Source organism: Pelobates fuscus, chromosome 4 (assembly GCF_036172605.1).
Source record: "Pelobates fuscus isolate aPelFus1 chromosome 4, aPelFus1.pri, whole genome shotgun sequence".
Classification (NCBI taxonomy): Eukaryota; Metazoa; Chordata; class Amphibia; order Anura; family Pelobatidae; genus Pelobates; species Pelobates fuscus.
The window spans coordinates 120,441,276-120,459,140 of record NC_086320.1 but is presented as its reverse complement, the minus strand read 5'-3'; the positions used below and the strand labels follow the sequence as shown (position 1 = coordinate 120,459,140).

At 36.4% G+C, this 17,865-nt stretch overlaps 1 protein-coding gene across 2 annotated transcripts in view; it reads left to right on the top strand.

Moving 5' to 3' along the window:
* Window positions 1-17,865, top strand: part of LAMA1 (laminin subunit alpha 1) — a 173,839-nt gene that overhangs the window by 92,264 nt on the left and 63,710 nt on the right. For both annotated transcript variants that reach the window (XM_063451545.1, XM_063451544.1), the window contains exons 24-33: window positions 2,312-2,455; window positions 4,211-4,390; window positions 7,915-8,094; window positions 9,001-9,128; window positions 10,708-10,828; window positions 10,926-11,063; window positions 11,729-11,850; window positions 12,361-12,447; window positions 14,844-15,037; window positions 16,601-16,743. In XM_063451545.1, the coding sequence (XP_063307615.1) occupies window positions 2,312-2,455; window positions 4,211-4,390; window positions 7,915-8,094; window positions 9,001-9,128; window positions 10,708-10,828; window positions 10,926-11,063; window positions 11,729-11,850; window positions 12,361-12,447; window positions 14,844-15,037; window positions 16,601-16,743 (1,437 nt within the window). The remainder of the gene's footprint in view (window positions 1-2,311; window positions 2,456-4,210; window positions 4,391-7,914; window positions 8,095-9,000; window positions 9,129-10,707; window positions 10,829-10,925; window positions 11,064-11,728; window positions 11,851-12,360; window positions 12,448-14,843; window positions 15,038-16,600; window positions 16,744-17,865) is intronic.

Here is a 17,865-nt window from a genome sequence, read left to right as displayed (position 1 = left end):
ACTTCCTCATCGACTCACCGTAGTTAATTATCAATTTGGAGATTCAGGTTGACAGCATATTAGTTGGATTTAATAGTCATTAACAAAATGGAGATATTTCTAATTAAATGGTAATTCTAATGTTATTAGCTGGAGCCTGGAATTAAATATATCCTGTATATTATATGTTTGGTCATTCTCTTATACATTTTCGTATTTTAGTTTTCATGTTTAGTACATTTTAAATACACAAATAATATTTAAAGAAGATTCCCTGAAAAAAGTACTTTATCCAGTCCCTGGTTTGTGCCTTTGGAACATACTGTGTACATAAGAGGGATGGCCAAACTCTATGTATTTAGAAATCTTTTGAGATAAAGTCATATCAGATCATGTATCTTGAAGTATGATCACAGAGACAAAAAATTAAATATGTGACTTCAACTATATGGTATACATAATTTTCTATGGAAAATCTTTGTAAATACATTCAATATAAGAGATTATTTTTTAACAATCTTCTTATAGACATTTTCTTTTTTACAATTTTCTTATAAAATGAACTAAAACTATTTAAACATTGTAATAATGTTAATCATAAATGCCTAAATTATCATTAGTGATAGTATTTGCAAAATAAGCAAAAGACAGGTAGCAAAAAGATTGATGTTGGCACATTGGACTATGAAATTAGTCTGTCTGGTTGTGTAACAAAACATCTGTATGCTAACAAATCTTTAAGATAAATAGTATTTTTTTTCCGTCTTGTTCTTTGTTTGTTAAAATATCGCCACCTACTGGATAGTAACATAAAAAACAGTATGTGTGTTTTATTTCACAGCTCCAATTTTCTGTATTCTGTATTGGCCCATAAAAACCTTATAATACCAATTATTCGGTATCATTTTCTTTTAACATGGCATGGCCATATGATTCGTGGAGATTTTTGCATCGGTAGTAAATGCATTTTTTTTTTTGTTGTTTCATTTTGCAAAACATCAAAGCTCATATTTTCACCTGACTGATGTTTCATGTCACAGTGGAAAACATTATTGTACTATTTCTTTAAAGGTTTTTGCAGAGTAGTGTGTTTATATGTTTGAAACATTTGAAGAAGGCCAGTCTTTCTTTTGGAGACTTCTCATGACAATTTTAACAATCACAATGTGAGATATCCATATAATAGTAGAAATATGTTTTGCCTAGTTCAACGGAGTTCAGCACTCAAAAATGTCTGAAATACAAATAATATCAAAATAGTACTACTACATGTATGGACCGAACATGACATTTTAATGAAACGCATATGAGTGATGTTGATAGTGTTTCTAGTGTCCCTTTTATGGGAATATAAAAGTTAAACTCACACTCTCAATGAACTTGGGAGAGATGGCATCTTTTGATCATAATAGAAAATTGCAAACAGTTTTCTGCACACAAAACTTGTGGATCTCTGTGTGGACGGTCCTGTTCACACTGCGTAAACAATGTGTAGGTTCAACCAATGCAGCCTGCCAGGTTCGCGAGTTATGTCATCATATATCATTGCAACCTCTCTCAATATGATTTGTGCAGTATAAGAAACCTTTCACAAAAAAGAAAAAACTGTGCATGCTGAACTGATTGACTGTTTTGTGCGAATCTTCTGACACCTGTCTCGTCCGATGTCTCAGCCTCTTGCCTGCACCTCAAACGATATTTAATCCATAGAAAATGGTGCTGGTGGCTCCCCTGCCCCCCTTGTCAGTGTTATTATTACACCGTCTAATGCTGCTTATTTCATTGAACTCAGTAGAATGAAAGCCAAGTTTATATATCCACAATGTTTGACCAGGTACCACTCCTGAAGCATTCATTAACCGAGTGATTTCTCAGAATTAATTTCTGCATCCTAAGGAGGCATATTGGCAAACAGGTCATACATTAACCCCTTAAGGACCAAACTTCTGGAATAAAAGGGAATCATGACATGTCACACATGTCACATGTCCTTAAGGGGTTAAAGACCAAATATGTAAATACACACATAGGTACTATCCAAGATTAAAAACTAATTGCAATCACTACCTACACTAACTTAAAACTTATAAAGAAAACTTAATTCTTAAAATACAACTAATAAGTGATATATTTTTCAGTTCTAAGCATTATCATTGTGATTTTTAAAACTGTAGATCTGTGGAAAAACTAAAATAATATAAAAAATGGTAAAGGCAAGTGGATTGATAATTACCACAAGGAAAGGAGATTTTTTTTTGCAAACCTGAATATTTAGTGCTATGACTTTAATATGACTAAATGTGTTTCCTATATTGCCTATTTCATATTACAGGACAATGTGGTTGGAAGTTACTGCAATGAATGCAAGGCTGGATCCTATGCTCTAGATGCCAAAAACCCTCTTGGCTGTTCCCCGTGTTTCTGTTCTGGAGTATCCTCGCTATGCGCAGAGCTGGAAGGCTATGTGCACATACCAGTAAGTCAATGAAATACATACTGACAGCAACTTATATTTTGCAGGAAATTTAAAAAAAAAAGTTGTTGTGTATATTTTGTTGTTTCTATATTTTTATTATTATTGATTAGCAAAAGCCTTAAAGATACAAAGTTCTAGATGTTATTTGGCTTAATGGTACTAGTTGTTTCATTTAACACTTATTTGTAAAGTAAGTAAAACCCCATACTGGCCACTGGAAGTAAACACATTTAAAATATGCCTGTTGTCCCCAAAATTCATGAATGACAGGTAGAGGGTTTGTTATAAAATGTAATTTATACACAGAAGAAAAGAAAAGAAACGGAGGATACAATTAATATTTAAACAATTGAATACTAGGAACAAGTATATATATAGAAATAGAGATTAAAACATAACTTTTAATAAAAATATAAATCACTAAAAAGTCTCTTGTAACAAAAGACCCACTACAATACAGAACTAATAGTACTAAGGGCACGTACACTAAACATAGATTTAAAATGAGAAAAGTAGCTGATCCAAACTGCTGAGAAATTGTAACCTTCAATATAAAGCAATGGATCCTATATAAATAAGACTGTGTAATAACAGGATATCCACTGGCAACAAATAAATAGTAAATACTGACTAAGTGGTTTCCAATAAAGTACTATCTTGATTAGCAACTATGTATAACAGTAGCTCTGAGAATGTATCCGAAATGTAACCAAGATAGTAATAACTGTCAGCCACGGTCTGACACTGAAGGGAAATTCCTACAATACTGCTCTTTTTTGCAGTAATCTATACACAGCACTAGTAATAATGCAAACAAATCTGTACATCAAAAAATGAACTTTTTTTTCCTGATCTGAGAAGCTATGAGCAGTGATAAATTCCGGTCGTCTACTCTCACTATTCTAAGCCAATAGGTATGCATACCTCAATTGCAGCCATAAATCGGGAATTCTGTACTTCTCAGGGTACAAAATATCTGTACTATTACTTAGGGGAAATTTGGCTGGCACAGTGTACGAATTACATATCATGCTGTACAAAGTGACACCATTTCACATTAGTATGACAGATGCAAAGTATCTCGGAAAAATGCTAAGTTGTAGAGAACTACTATAATGAGACTGAAAACTCCTGTGCAGTTTAACTTTGCAAACTTCACGTCGAAGTTGGAAAGCTTAAGTTCCGAAGAAAATTATTCTTGACACAAAAGATCAGCTTGTTCCTGTACACCATTTAATACGTTTGGTATTGAATTCCACTTATTCAGTACCCTCTTAATGCCCAGTCTGAAATCCCATGATTGCTAGGAAATTATTTGACCTCTGTGGCTGCAATGTCTTCTGTTCAGTAGAATGGGTAATCACAGTAAAGTTTTTCTGTACATTTTGAAAAGTAACATTTATTTATTTTTCCTTTGGACAAAAAGTAATGAAATAAGATTGCCTGCATTAAAAAAAAAAAAGTCCGGGAAAACTAGTTTTGGCTACGTATCTTACCCAGCTATTTTACATTGCAAAAAAATCAATAAAATGATAATAAAATGAAATTAAGGTAACAATACTTTTTGATTTAATTGCATTTCATAATTGTAAATTAATTCAAATGTATAAGGGCTAAACCTGAATGAACCTGTATGTACATTAAGGAGTATGTCATGTATGCTGGTAAACTCACGATTCTTTGTCAGCAAAAACACAGGAAGTGGTCGCAAAGGTTAATGGAAGTTTTGATATATGGTTTTCATTTCATTTTTAGATCTCCTTGGTCCCAGATCGATCATTGCTTCGTGTGGTTACAGTGAACAATTTGGAAGGAACTACAGAAGGTGTGTTCTCTGAGTCTGTCGACATGTTATTAGATGCAGGAGAGGTACGGCGACATCTGAAATCAGAGACCTTTTATTGGCAATTAGCAACACAGTTTCTAGGTGACAAGGTAAGAACATTAATTAATGTATGAAAACAGTTCATTGCCATCTCAGTTGCAGTGAGAATAATAAACTTAAGATTTTACTTCATTCATGTCAATGAATACTTGCATGAGATTAAGGTGGATATTTATCAATGAACAATAAGAAAGCAAACAAAATAAAACCAGGATCTTCATATTAAAGGGACACTATAGTCACCAGAACAACTACAGGTTAATGTAGTTGTTCTGGTGAGTATAATAGCTCCCTTCAGGCATTTTCATGTAAACACTGCCTTTTCAGTTAAAGGCAGTGTTTACATTTCCCCTAGGGACACCTCCAGGTGGCCACTCTTTAGATGGCCACTGGAGGGGCTTCCTGGCTCAGGGCTGCATAGTAAGCAGCCCTGCCATTCCGCGACCCCACGCTCTGCATGAGGACACTGGATTTTTCTCATAGAGATGCATTGATTCAATGCAACTCCATGAGGAGGTCCTGATTGGCCAAAACAATATTTTTAGCCAAATAGACAAAATATAGGGAAAGCATTGGATTGGCTAAAAAATCGCCCATTTTGATGATGTCCCAAATGGGGCGGAGCCAGCGCTGGCGATCCTGCGCAGCGCTGTAAATATGGTGAGTTTTAAACTTTTATAGGGGGGCTAAGGGGGGCATGTCACCTAAATAGTGAGTTAAACTCTATAGAGTCAGGAATACATGTTTGTGTTCCTGACCCTATAGTGATTCTTTAAAATGACTGGTGCAACCAAACCTACTATAGGAGTCCTTGTGTAACAATATTTTCAACAATGTGTCTTCTCATCTTACAGAATAAGATATGTGTCTAGGCAAGGTAAAGGAGCACATTTTTACCTTAAAAAAGGTATTAACATGCTTGATAGTTTTCTTTTTAAATTAATTCATTAAACAGGGTTATCATTAGGTGACTTTGTGTTATTTATTGGTGTACAGTGGCCAACTGACTTTATAGAAAAGTTGCCTCACATTTATTTGAGACATCCGGTTGCTGCCCGTTGTGTGCATGAACTTGTATATGGCGCCTACACTGTATTATTTACAGTTATACCTGCATTATGAAATCTGAAGGGAGGAAAGAGGAGTGGTTACAAACTGTGGAACTGAAGATCCTGTTACAAGTTTACATGTGCGTTACAAAAACACATTATGAAAATTGGCAGAGAAAGCATAATCTGTGTCATTTTAATTGAAAAGCTACTCAAGGATTTTTATGAATGTAGGAAAGATTCTGATTCTATGGTTACTCGTCCATGAACAGGGGCGGACTGACCACTCGGCAGTTCGGGTAGTGACCAAGGGCCGTGGCAGTCAGGGGCCCGAGTGCAGCAGAGGTTATGGACCAAATGGTAATATCAGCAGATCAGCACTGTATTTTTAAAAATTCCTTTGTGAAATTCAGCCTGTCACAGTGCGTGTGGATGGAGGCGGAGATAGGATTTTACATCATATTCCCGCCTCTCAAAACACAGAGCCCTGGCCACAGGGAAGGACCCTGATCAGAAGGAAGGACAAGCAATTTAAAGTAAGAAAATGGAGTTTAGAAGAAACAAATGGGCAAATTGTAAAAAACAAACAAAACAGATAAATGTGAGAGGACAGGAGAGACAAGGGGGTTGGGATTGAGAGAGAAAAATGTTAGGGGATTAGCAAAAGCGTATGGCTGGCAGTGTTGTGCTTTAACTCTTTGGGTGCAAACATTTTATTGATCGCTAGTATTAAAAACTGCATTTTAATTTTGTAAAAAGTCCTTAGACTGCTATCCTTTTGTATATATGTATTTGTTTCTTTATTTGTTTCTATATATGTAAATGTATATATATATATATATATATATATATATATATATATATATATATATATATTTTTTTTTTTTTAAATTAAATGAAATTTATTTTCTTTTTTTTTACGGTAGCGCTGGGGTTGTTCATTGGGCGAGCTTAATGTAAAATACATTTTTGGGGGGCTCGATCCACCTAGCAAAACCCCTGGGCATCAGATAGACAAAAGTGCTTTGTAAGAGAATGATAGTGAATGGGAAGATAAGTTACACTATGACATTCAATAAAATACACCCCTGTATACACATACTTCTCAAATACAACAATACATGCACACAGTAACATCCAATGAAGTACAATCGTACGCACATACAAACACAGACACATGCATGTCTCACAAAAACATACTAACACTCACTAACACAGTCCATACAAATATTCAATGACACTGCATCTGCACACATTAATATTAAACACAAATATACTTTTGAATTCACACATCCTTAAATACATCGACTCTCTGAAGAATACACCCAGCTTCCCCACACCATACAAAATCACTACTGTATTCCTACAATGCACACAAATACAAATCTGGTCTATAAAGATATAGAACTTTTGTTTCATGCACACTTCCACTACATGTTAATATAAACAGTGGCACTAATCACACAAACACAACCTTGGATTCACAAAACACGAAAATTAATTCTTCAGTCCATACACCCATGTATGTTTCTACATGCACATATTGGATTATAGAGGGGTCCCAGTGCCTAGGTTTGCCCGGGGGCCCGGACTGGTCTCAGTCCGCCCCTGTCCATGACAAGTGGTCCTCAAACCTCTCCTCAAGGTGCACCTAATAGTCGCAATCTAGGGATTACCCGGGTGTGTCTAAGGTGTTTAAAAAAACAAAACAAAAAAAAAACTAAAATACCTTAGATTCTAAGGTGGTTATTTTTTTCTTTTCCTAAACACCTTAGACATACCCGGGTAGTCCCTAAATCCTGGACTGTTAGGTGCCCCTTGAAGAGAGGGTTGAGTAGCACTGCATTAGACACACATTTGTAGTCATTTTTGAATAAGAAAGAAGAAGCAGAATTATATGGATTGAGTATTGTGACATTTGCTACTTGATCTCTCACAACAGTGTCTCAATTTGGCCTATTGTATTTATACACAATATAGAAATATGCTTTCTAGTATATTTTTACATGGTTAATATGGCAAAGCAATTCTGTGTGTAAGGGTTTTATGGCCAACAAATGATTTAGTGCAGGGGTTCCCAACCCAGTCCTCAAGTACCCCCTACCAGTCCAGGATTGTTGTGTCTAAACTGTTTTTTTTTTCTTTCTAAAAACACCTTAGACACGACCTAGTAATCCCTAAATTCTGGACTGTTAGGGGTACTTGAGGACTGGGTTGGAAACCACTGCTTTAGTGGAATTTAGTGCAATTTTGCTGGGTTAGCTTATGGCACTGACTAAATAGGATCTACCCTAGAGATGTAAACATGTTTGCATTTCACTCAATAACCTATTGAAAAAAAGGTGACTTGAATATTATATTGTTGAGCATACTGCTGGACGTTACTAGTGTCTTCCTAGGAAAACACACACAAACAAAAACAAAGCTGAATAAGAGGTGCACCTTGTTTTTTTTTCTTCTACTTTTTGCTTGCCTTTTCTGTACTACGTCAATCATATTCCCTTGTGGTTTTTCCCGGCACACAGATATTGGCATATGGTGGAAAGCTGAAGTACGTTGTTACATATTATGCTTTGGATGATTCTTCTGACTTTGAGCCTCAGCTTATAATGAAAGGTGGACGTGCCAGCAAGCTAGTGATCACTATGAACATTCCCACCCCTGCAAACGCTGTGAGAAGTGAGATTGAAGCCAGCATGACCGAGGTGAATATTAATTAGTTATTATTTATGCTTGGTATTGCTATACAGTGAACCTCCCATCACACTACATGCTTGTATTCCTAGGAATCACCTATAGTGACCGTCTGAGTGACTGCCACTGATGGTGTTACTAGGCAGTGATGTAAACACTGCCTTTTCTCAAAAATGGCAGCATTTACACAGAAAAGCCTGCAGGGACAGGCTATAGACACCAGAACTACTACATGAAGCTGTATTGGTCCTGGTGACTATAGTGTCCCTTTAAGAGTTAAGTTATTTTTTTTTAAAGAAAACCCAACTCCTAACTTTTTAAGTTGGCTCTTGGATTCAAAGCAAATTTGTCAAGCCCTGCCCTAGATCCTACTGAAATCCATAAATCTCTGACCTGCAAAGGTTTAAAGAACAGTCCAAAAAGTCTGGTGGGCTACATGTCATCATCCCCTATTTACTCACATTCATCTTTACATACATTTCATTGAATTATTCATGTTGTGACTCCAGTTTCCCACAGCTATTCTTTGAATTTCAAGTGTGACATTTTTGCATGAACTCTGCTTTTAGTAGAATATTTTAGCTATAATTTAAATTAAAATCTTTTTAATACACTAATGGTATTATTTCTTCCAGTTGCCCCTTGATCCAGATTTTGCCTTTATTTTTCTCACTGGTGAGAGTTAAATATTAAACACTGGGTTTCCATGGACCTCTCTATTATGAGCTCCTGTAAGAAGCCATATATTCATATTAACAAATGCAGACAGCTCTGAGTGTGATTTTGTAAAACCAACCATTTGTGCAGTAATCAGACTACACATTTCGTGCAGTCAGATGAGTCCCACATATTGTCTATTTTAAATTCCATTTAACTTAATTAGATTTTCATCGAAATTATTCTGTTTATATTTACAGACTAACTGGAAGTACTTTAATTCTGTGTCTGAGCAGTCAGTAACGCGGTCAGATTTCATGTCGGTTCTAAGCAACATTGATTACATTCTCATAAAAGCATCATACGGTTATGGCTTACAGCAGAGCAGGTAAGGATTTCGGTAAAAATAGACGTGTACATTTTTGTAATTTAAATTATTATATTAAATACCTTTTTTTGTGGATGCAGCGTCTCTCAAATGCTCTTATGTAGCTCCATAAATTAGAGTTTTAATTGATTTATGCAAAAAAAAAAACACATAATAAACAAGGAATACAGAAAGTGCAGAGAGAATACATTTAACAAGAAAGCATCTACAGAAGAACAGGCATCCTATTAGAGTATTCAGTTCAGCATAGTTGATGCAATATGAAGGACAAAATAAAAGAAATAACAGATGTAGGTCAAGGAAATACCAGTAGGTGGGGTGGAGATAGGAAACTATGTGGACACAAATCTTCAACAAAGAGCAAGTGAAAATTTGAAGATTACTTTAAATGCTATAAGTATTGAGCCCACACAATTGTGTTGTATGTCACTGTTTTTTCCATCCTGTTTTGTCTGGTAACAGTTTCCATTCAGATACTTTGATCTTGATTGAGTTCCTCATTTTAAAATCTTGCTGTTGCAATAAAATTCTTTCGGCAGCCGTAACATGCCTGCTCCTTGTTTGCTAAGTACTCTATGGAGATAAACATAATTTGTTAAGCAAAAAATATCACGTGTTTAGAATAGATGTTTAGGTAAAATAACACATTCAGAACTGAAGCTAATTCACAACAATAAATGTTACACCTTGACGCTTAATGGTAGCTTTATTGGGTTGGTTGGAAGAGTGTATATCTTACACGTATTGTACAGAAACAGTACTTAACAAGGAAGATACTATTCATGGATTTATTGGGGTGAGGTATGCCACCAAGGTATGCATAAAAACACAACTTCTGAGAGATGTTCTGCACTTGCCCGAGTGTTAATAATCGTTTCCCCATAATTCCTTGTGGTGTGCATAGTTATGGAATTTCTGTTTGTTGTTGAACTTTGCTGCATCAGAATTGACTCTGACGCAATCGCCCAAAATAATAACAACAGATAGAAATACTGACATAGTGCTCAATGGCTGCCAAATGGCATTCCGGTTTCCAGATTCAGTTGTTTCAGCTGGAAGTTTACATTTGCATTTCCATACGGTTACCTTTTGGCTATCTATTACAAATAGATTAATCTATGTAGCTTTGCTTATTTGCAATTCACAAACAAGAAATTGCAACTGAATCACCTTAATTTGTTTTATCTAATTCCTCCAATACAGACTAGAGTAACCGCACCCGTGACTCTAATTCCCAAATCTCAAAGCATCCTAATGCTACCCCAAACCCCTTGCCTGTCATTATGTCTAGTTCTAGTATTTCTCCACCGAAGGGTTAAGGAAAGATACTTCTGCAACATGTGTAGACCTTCTCTTGATCTGTACATCTACTGTACAGACAATCCCAGGGCTCACAAAAAAATAAATTTATGTTGAGGCTCAAAAATAAATTAACTTTTTGCAAAGTAGTAGATTACCAAGTTCCTTTAACAAAATTTTGCTTTTAAATGATTTCTGTTTAGCACTGTATAGGAGCTAGTGTCCAATCTCTTATAGAGTCATGTTGTACTTCTGAATCACTCTCTTCTAAAATTCGAAGGATCTCTAACATATCGTTGGACATAGCAGTGGAGTCATCAGACATGCATTCAGGCCGAGAAGTTGCCCGTTATGTTGAGATATGTGTGTGCCCAGTGGGTTACAGAGGACTTTCTTGCCAGGTAATTGCGTAATGGTCAGCATGAGATGTATGCTTCTGTTTCAAAGCTAAAACGCAACCCCTTCATACTGCTTTTTTATCATCATATCTGTGCTTAGGAGTGTGCGCCTGGCTACTACAGAGAGAATCTACTAGAAACCAACATACTAGGATCACAGCCACTAAACACTCCATGTATCCCTTGCAAGTGTAGCAATCACAGTGAAACGTGTGATCCAGATACAGGAGAATGCATGGTACGTATATAATGTGCTGTTCGATTGAACTGTCGTCCTGCCCTCCAGCTGATATGTAACAGGAACGTGGTGACTGATTTTGTTAATTTGTCATTAATTAATAGGGATTTCAAAGAGATCATAATCTCAGCATTCTAATATTTATCAACAGCACTTTTACTATTATCTTCATGAACATTACAAAATGCTATCTGCCAGTTACTGACGCCAGAGTGTAATTTAGGTCAATATCTCTATACACAACATAATACAATGATTGAACTATTTATGTTTTTATACATAGTAAGATGTTATACTTTACTTCATTAGCTGAAATTGTCATATTCCTTTTAGAGGATTAAGCTGCCTCCTTGTCCTGAAGGGGTTAAATGTATATACAGCTTCCATCTTAATGCCTGATAGTAGGGTTCGACCAGTCCTTGTGTTAGTCTGATGGTTAAATGATCGATGGGTCTTATGTACTGTATAAACATATACCACAACAATAAGTGACAATATCAATAATTGACAAATGTACATGTGTAGCTCAGTGTATTTTAGCTATATTTATTTATATATACACACACACATACACGCATGAATTCACACACACACGCACGTCTGTTCATTTTTTTTGTTCTGTCTCTGGCATCCTTCATTTTTATTAATGTTTTTTTTTTCCATAGGACTGCAAACATAATACAGCAGGACATCACTGCCATGTATGTGCTCCTGGCTACTATGGCAAAGTGACAGGATCGATTGCAGATTGTTCATTGTGTGCTTGTCCCAAGGGCAACACCCAAAGGTAACATTTTAAATACAGGGTAATGTTCCTTTAGGAATCCACCTTCTGTCATGGTTTTACATATTTATTTCGAAGAACACTCCAGCATACCTCCAAATAGTGTTTCAATCTTCATATTTATTGAGTCCACATACACTACAGTAGAAAGCATGTTTTTACTCACATATTTTCACCTGAAGTTGTGCTGGACCATTCTCCTGAAAATATTCAATCTCAGGTTGGGCAGGACCGTGGTCACTTGCCTCCTCTTTAAAGTTACCGAAGGGAATTTTTTGTCATCCTTCTGTTTTGCTACCTAGGTTCCCGACCCCAATTAGCAGTAAGACAATATTTCTGTTTACTGTTAGATTAATGTGTTGGAAATTTTATTTCGTGTAGTTTTCAATAAACTATTTGCATTAAATCGTTTCTCCTTCTTTCAGGCCTGCATGCCATATCAATAATTTGCCCAAAACTACTGTATTTCACCATTCAGAAGTTGCCAATTTTTTAGAATTTTTTTTTTTCTAGTTTCAGCCCAACATGTGTTCTGGATGGTATCAATGATTTTCGGTGTGATGCTTGTCTACCTGGATACGAAGGAAAGCACTGTGAAAGGTGAGGACAAAATGTGGCATTCAAATAATAATATGAACTCAATCAAACAATGTGACTTATACTATCAGTCCATAATATACTGCTTGTGCTTCCTTTTAGTCAGGGAGTAATCCTGACTTTTAAATAATTGACTAACCAATAAACAACTACATACATTTAAAATGATTAAACAAACTTATGTTTCTATGCAGATCTGCACATATTATAGGTAATATATAAATGATGTGGTGGATCTCCTTATATAATCATAACCAAATGAGAAACACGTATTCTAGCGTGCACAGTACTGTTTGATTAGAGTATGTACAACAGGGAAATATATAGAATAAAGCAGGTATCATGGATTATACCATATTTTTCAATCCAGATGCGGCCAGTGCAGGGTCCACGTCAATCCACCCCACATTGTGAATAGGGGACATTTGCCAAGTTCACCAAGGTGATTGCGTGTTCAGGGAAACACTGCTAAAGTTTATAAATGCTGACATCACCGCACACAGTATAGAAGTGAGATAATAAGCCAATGTCTCGTAATTAAATCCGTTGGACCCTGCAAGCTTTTATTTCCAATGTAGTTATTATTTTACTCCAGATTATTCTTTGTGCTCTTGTAGGAAGATTAGGGGCATTTGGTTAGTAATACCTGTTTCAGGCCAATTTCAGGAGCTGGGTCCAACCAGTGATAAGTCAATATTGGTAATACAAGTACATTATTTTACAAGTGATACTCCATCATAATTGATTGGGTCATTGTAAGTTATTTGCCATTGGTGGCTTTGCAACCAACTTGCCTTTAGCAAAAAAAAAATCCTGAGACCATTATTTTACCCAATAAACCTTGGACTCCATGACATTGTGCTTCCTGGTTTTCATCTTGATGAATGCTCATTTAGTGTCTATTTCTATAGTGCCACCTCCTCTCCGCTGCCTGTCTCAGCTCGTGTTCCCCAAGGCTTTGTTCTTGGTCTTCTTTCATTCTCCATCTACAGTGCCTCTGTTTTTAACGTATATGTTGATGACACACAGATTTACCTCTTCTCCCCTGACCTCTCTCCTGCTCTCCTGGAACATGTAAAGCACTGTGGAATTAGTTGACGCTATATAAATATCAAAAAAAATTATAATAACAGTAATGTCACAAACTGCCTCTCTAACTGGTTTTCTTCCTGTTTTCTAAAACTTAAATCTAAAACTGAACTCCTTATCTTTCTCCCCTCATGTAGTCATCCTCCATCAATCTCCCTGTAAGTTCACGGGACACTTATTATCCCAACACTCAAGCTCACTACTTTGGTGTTAATTTTGACTCAGGTCCTATCTTTTCTTTTCATATACAGTTTGTCTGCAAATTATGTAACTTCCACCTTAAAAATATTACCCGAATTTGCCCTTTTCTAACTCAAGATACAACTACAGCACTTGTTTATGTTTATGCACTGATAATTTCCCAACTTGACTATTCTATTTCACTACTCATTGGCCTTTCAAATACCCACATTGCCTATCTTCATACTGTAATGACTACTACATTTATTAAACATCCAATTTAAACTGCTAACACTAACCTAAAAAGTCCTCACTAACTCCTCTACTCACTACATTTCCTCTTTACTCAACAAACATACCCCCTTTTTGTTCCATTCGCTCTGCAAATTACATTCTAGTGAGATCTGCTTGTTCCTGAATTGCCAACTCATCTGCAAGATTATTCAAGGGCTGCCCTGTTCCTTTGGAATTTGCTACCCAGAAAAAAATAGACTCTCCCCTAGCCTCCAGTCTTTTAAGAAGTCACGGAAAACACACCTCTTTAGTTTACCATCTTCCTGGGTCATGCTTCTGTAATTTCACTGCCCTCAGCAGTTCCCACACCTGCATAGCCCAGCTCACTCTCTCCTGTCACTATTCGTTTCTTCCACACAACACTTTTACCAGCTTATTTGACATGGACATCTTATCCATCAATCCCTACACCCCTCTGACATGCTGTAAATTCTCTTGTGTGTCTTTAACCCTGCCTCATAGATAGTAAGCTCTTTTGAGTAGGGCCTTCTTCACCTCCATATTTCATATGTAAATTTCATAATTTTAAATCTCTGTGAAGTATGTTGACACAATATAAATTGTAATAATAATGATACTAATAAAAATAATTATTTTAAGTCCATTGGAAACTCATCGCTGCTTTATTTTTAATGTTTTGATCTGCTCGTAGAGGTGTAAATAACCTACTACTCATGAGACATTGAAGAGATATTGCTGAAAGTAAACTAGTTTGATCGTCAGTCCTGGAACGCTATGTATTATAAACAGCCAGAGTGTCAGCTGTTGTGCAATAGTCTCTAGCTGTAGAATCTTTAACTTTTGAGTAATATATGCAATTTATTTTACTCTTCTAGATGCTCTCTTGGTTATCATGGGAATCCTAATGAACCTGGTGGTTCTTGCCATAAATGTGATTGTAACCCAAGTGGGTCTATGAACAACGAGTGTGATCGGGTAACTGGTCAATGCCTTTGCAAAAAGGGAGTGACAGGTCGTCTTTGTGATACATGTGAATTGAGACACATACTTTTGGAAGAAGAGTGCATATGTAAGTTTAGTTCCTAAAGTTTACACTTTACACTGAGAATATAAATCCATAACATTACAATTTGACGGGCGTGGGCGCCAAGAATGTCCTCATTTGCACATATATGTTGATGCAGATGTTGAGGTGCGAAAACAAATAAAAGGACAAAAGTAGAAAAAGATAGATACTATTCAAGGATGTACACAGCTACAATGCAAAGCACAAATGGTGTGCATTAATACATTTCTAGAACATTTCTAAATAAGGATTACTAATAAATATAAGACACTATTAATGATAAATATCTTAATACACTGATCAGGCACAACATTAAAACCATTGACAGGTGATTATGATTATATCTTTACAATGGCATGTGTCTAGGGGTGGGATATATTAGGCAGCAAGTGAACAGTCAGTTCTTGAATTGTATGTGTTGGAAGCAAGAAAAACAGGCAAAAAGATCTGAGTGACTTTGACAAAAGCCAACTAGTGATGGTTAAAAGACTGGGTCAGAACATCTCAAAAAAGTCTTGTGGGATGTTCTCAATATGCAGTGGATAGTATCTACTAAAAGTGGTCCCAAGGAAGGACAACTGGTGAACAGGCGTCAGGGTCATGGGTGCCCAAGGCTCATTGATGCACGTGGGTAGTGAAGGCTTCCCCTAATGGTCTAATTACTCACAAGAGCTACTGTAGCTCGAATTGCTGAAAAACGTAATGACAGCCATGATAGAAATGTGTCAGAACACACAAAGCATTACAGTTTGCTGCATATTGGGCTGCATAGCTGCAGACCGGTCAGATGGCCCATTAACTCCCATGTACTTTGACACGTACCACCTACCTAGAGATTGCTGCAGACCACGTACACCTGTCATAACAATGGTATTCCCTGATGGCCGTGGCCTTTTTCAGCAGGATAATGCACCCTATTACACTGCAAAAAAATGTTCAGGAATGGTTTGAGGAACATGCCAAAGCATTCAAGTTATTGCTTTGCCCTCCAAATTCCGCAGATCTCAATCTATCTAGATTGAACATCTGTGGGATACGCTGGAACAAAATATCCGATCCATGGAGGTTCCACCTCACAACTTACAGGACTTAATCGATCTCCCTCCAATGTCTTGGTATCACATACCATAGGGTCTTGTGAAGTTCATGCCTCGAAGCATTAGAGCAGTTTTGCAGCACGAGGGGGACCTAAACGATATTAGACAGTTGGTTTATCAGTTTATTGTGATTAATCACTTTATATACAGGGAATTTACTACAGGCATAACAGTTGCACTGTGTATAGAGACACTGCTTAGCATCATTTTTCAAAGAGCAGACATATACTAAACAGAGATTTGTTGCCTATGGTAGCTCTTCAATAATTTTGAGCAAATAGTCTTTAATCACAGGGTCTGTAGAAACATATTACATTCCTTGTTATACTATAAATGGAACTCGGTAATGTTTGTATAATGAAGATGAGTATTGTTGGTAATTGCTTTAGCAATGGATAAATAATTGAAAATGTGAGTTACATTATTGGTTCTAAATTAGGATTTTAATGTTTTATTATTTTCTTTGTAGCTTGTGATGATGATTGCACCGGAACCTTACTAGATGATTTGGATAGACTACAACTGGCCTTTAGCTCTTTTAATATCTCCAGCATTGGCAGTGCTCCTTACAGTGTGATTTCCCGACTGGAAAATGTGACACAGTTTATGAAGGTACATTATTCATTCACCTGAGCTTAATAAACATGTCTTCAAAACCTATGGATCATTTCAGAGAGGGGTTACATTGAAAATAGAAAAATTGAGTAACATTTAAACTATGCAGTGGTTCTGATGACACTCTCAAAAATTGAGCGCGCATTATTAGCTAGGCATAATAATTTGTTAATGTCTCATTTTTGCACAAATGTGTTTACAGTAATCACAAAAAAAAAAAGAAAGAGAAGTCTAAATAAATAGAAAACTAATTGGAAAATTGTTGTGTGAATATACAATTTTAAAACACCCCCACTTTCAATTTTAGCTACAGATCCTTCCATTTCCTGTCTTTCCTAAAATGATGCATTTACTTCCAACATGTCCTCACCTTTTCCACTACCTCCCTCTATATCTCCCAAAAATTTCAGAGAGACACTTTAATTTTAGGTGTGTGGGTGTAGCAAGGTTATTTTCAGAAAGGTGACTTACTAATAACAATCTACGCAACTAAAATGTTATTTAGAGCAAGAACAATGTATCTTATTTAAACAAACTGATCTCTAAACATATTTATTGCAGTTTAAAGATACACTACTGCATTATTGCTGTGGAACTCTGTTAAAGGACCACTATAGGCACCCAGACCACTTGAGTTTAATGAAGTGGTCTGGGTGCCAGGTCCCTCTAGGATTAACCCTTTCTGCTGTAAACATAGCAGTTTCTGAGAAACGGCTATGTTTACATATGGGTTAATCCAGCCTCTAGTGGCTGTCTCATTGACAGCTGCTAGAGGCGCTTCTGCACTTCTCACTGGGATTTTCACAGTGAGAAGACGCCAGCGTCCATAGGAAAGCATTGAGAATGCTTTCCTATGAGACTGGCTGAATGCGCTCACGACCACTATAGTGGTCCTTTAAGCACTCAGACATACCTACAATATGGAGCTCCTAGAAAAGAGGGACATTCGGTTAAAAAAAGAGGGACAGAGATATTTGGTCCCAAAACAGGGACTATCTCTCTTAACTAGGGACACCTGGGAGTTATGCAGTAGGTACATTTTACTTGTCTTATACTGATTTGCAGTAGTGACATTTACACATGGTTTGTAATGACAGGTATATAACTCTAAATAAAATA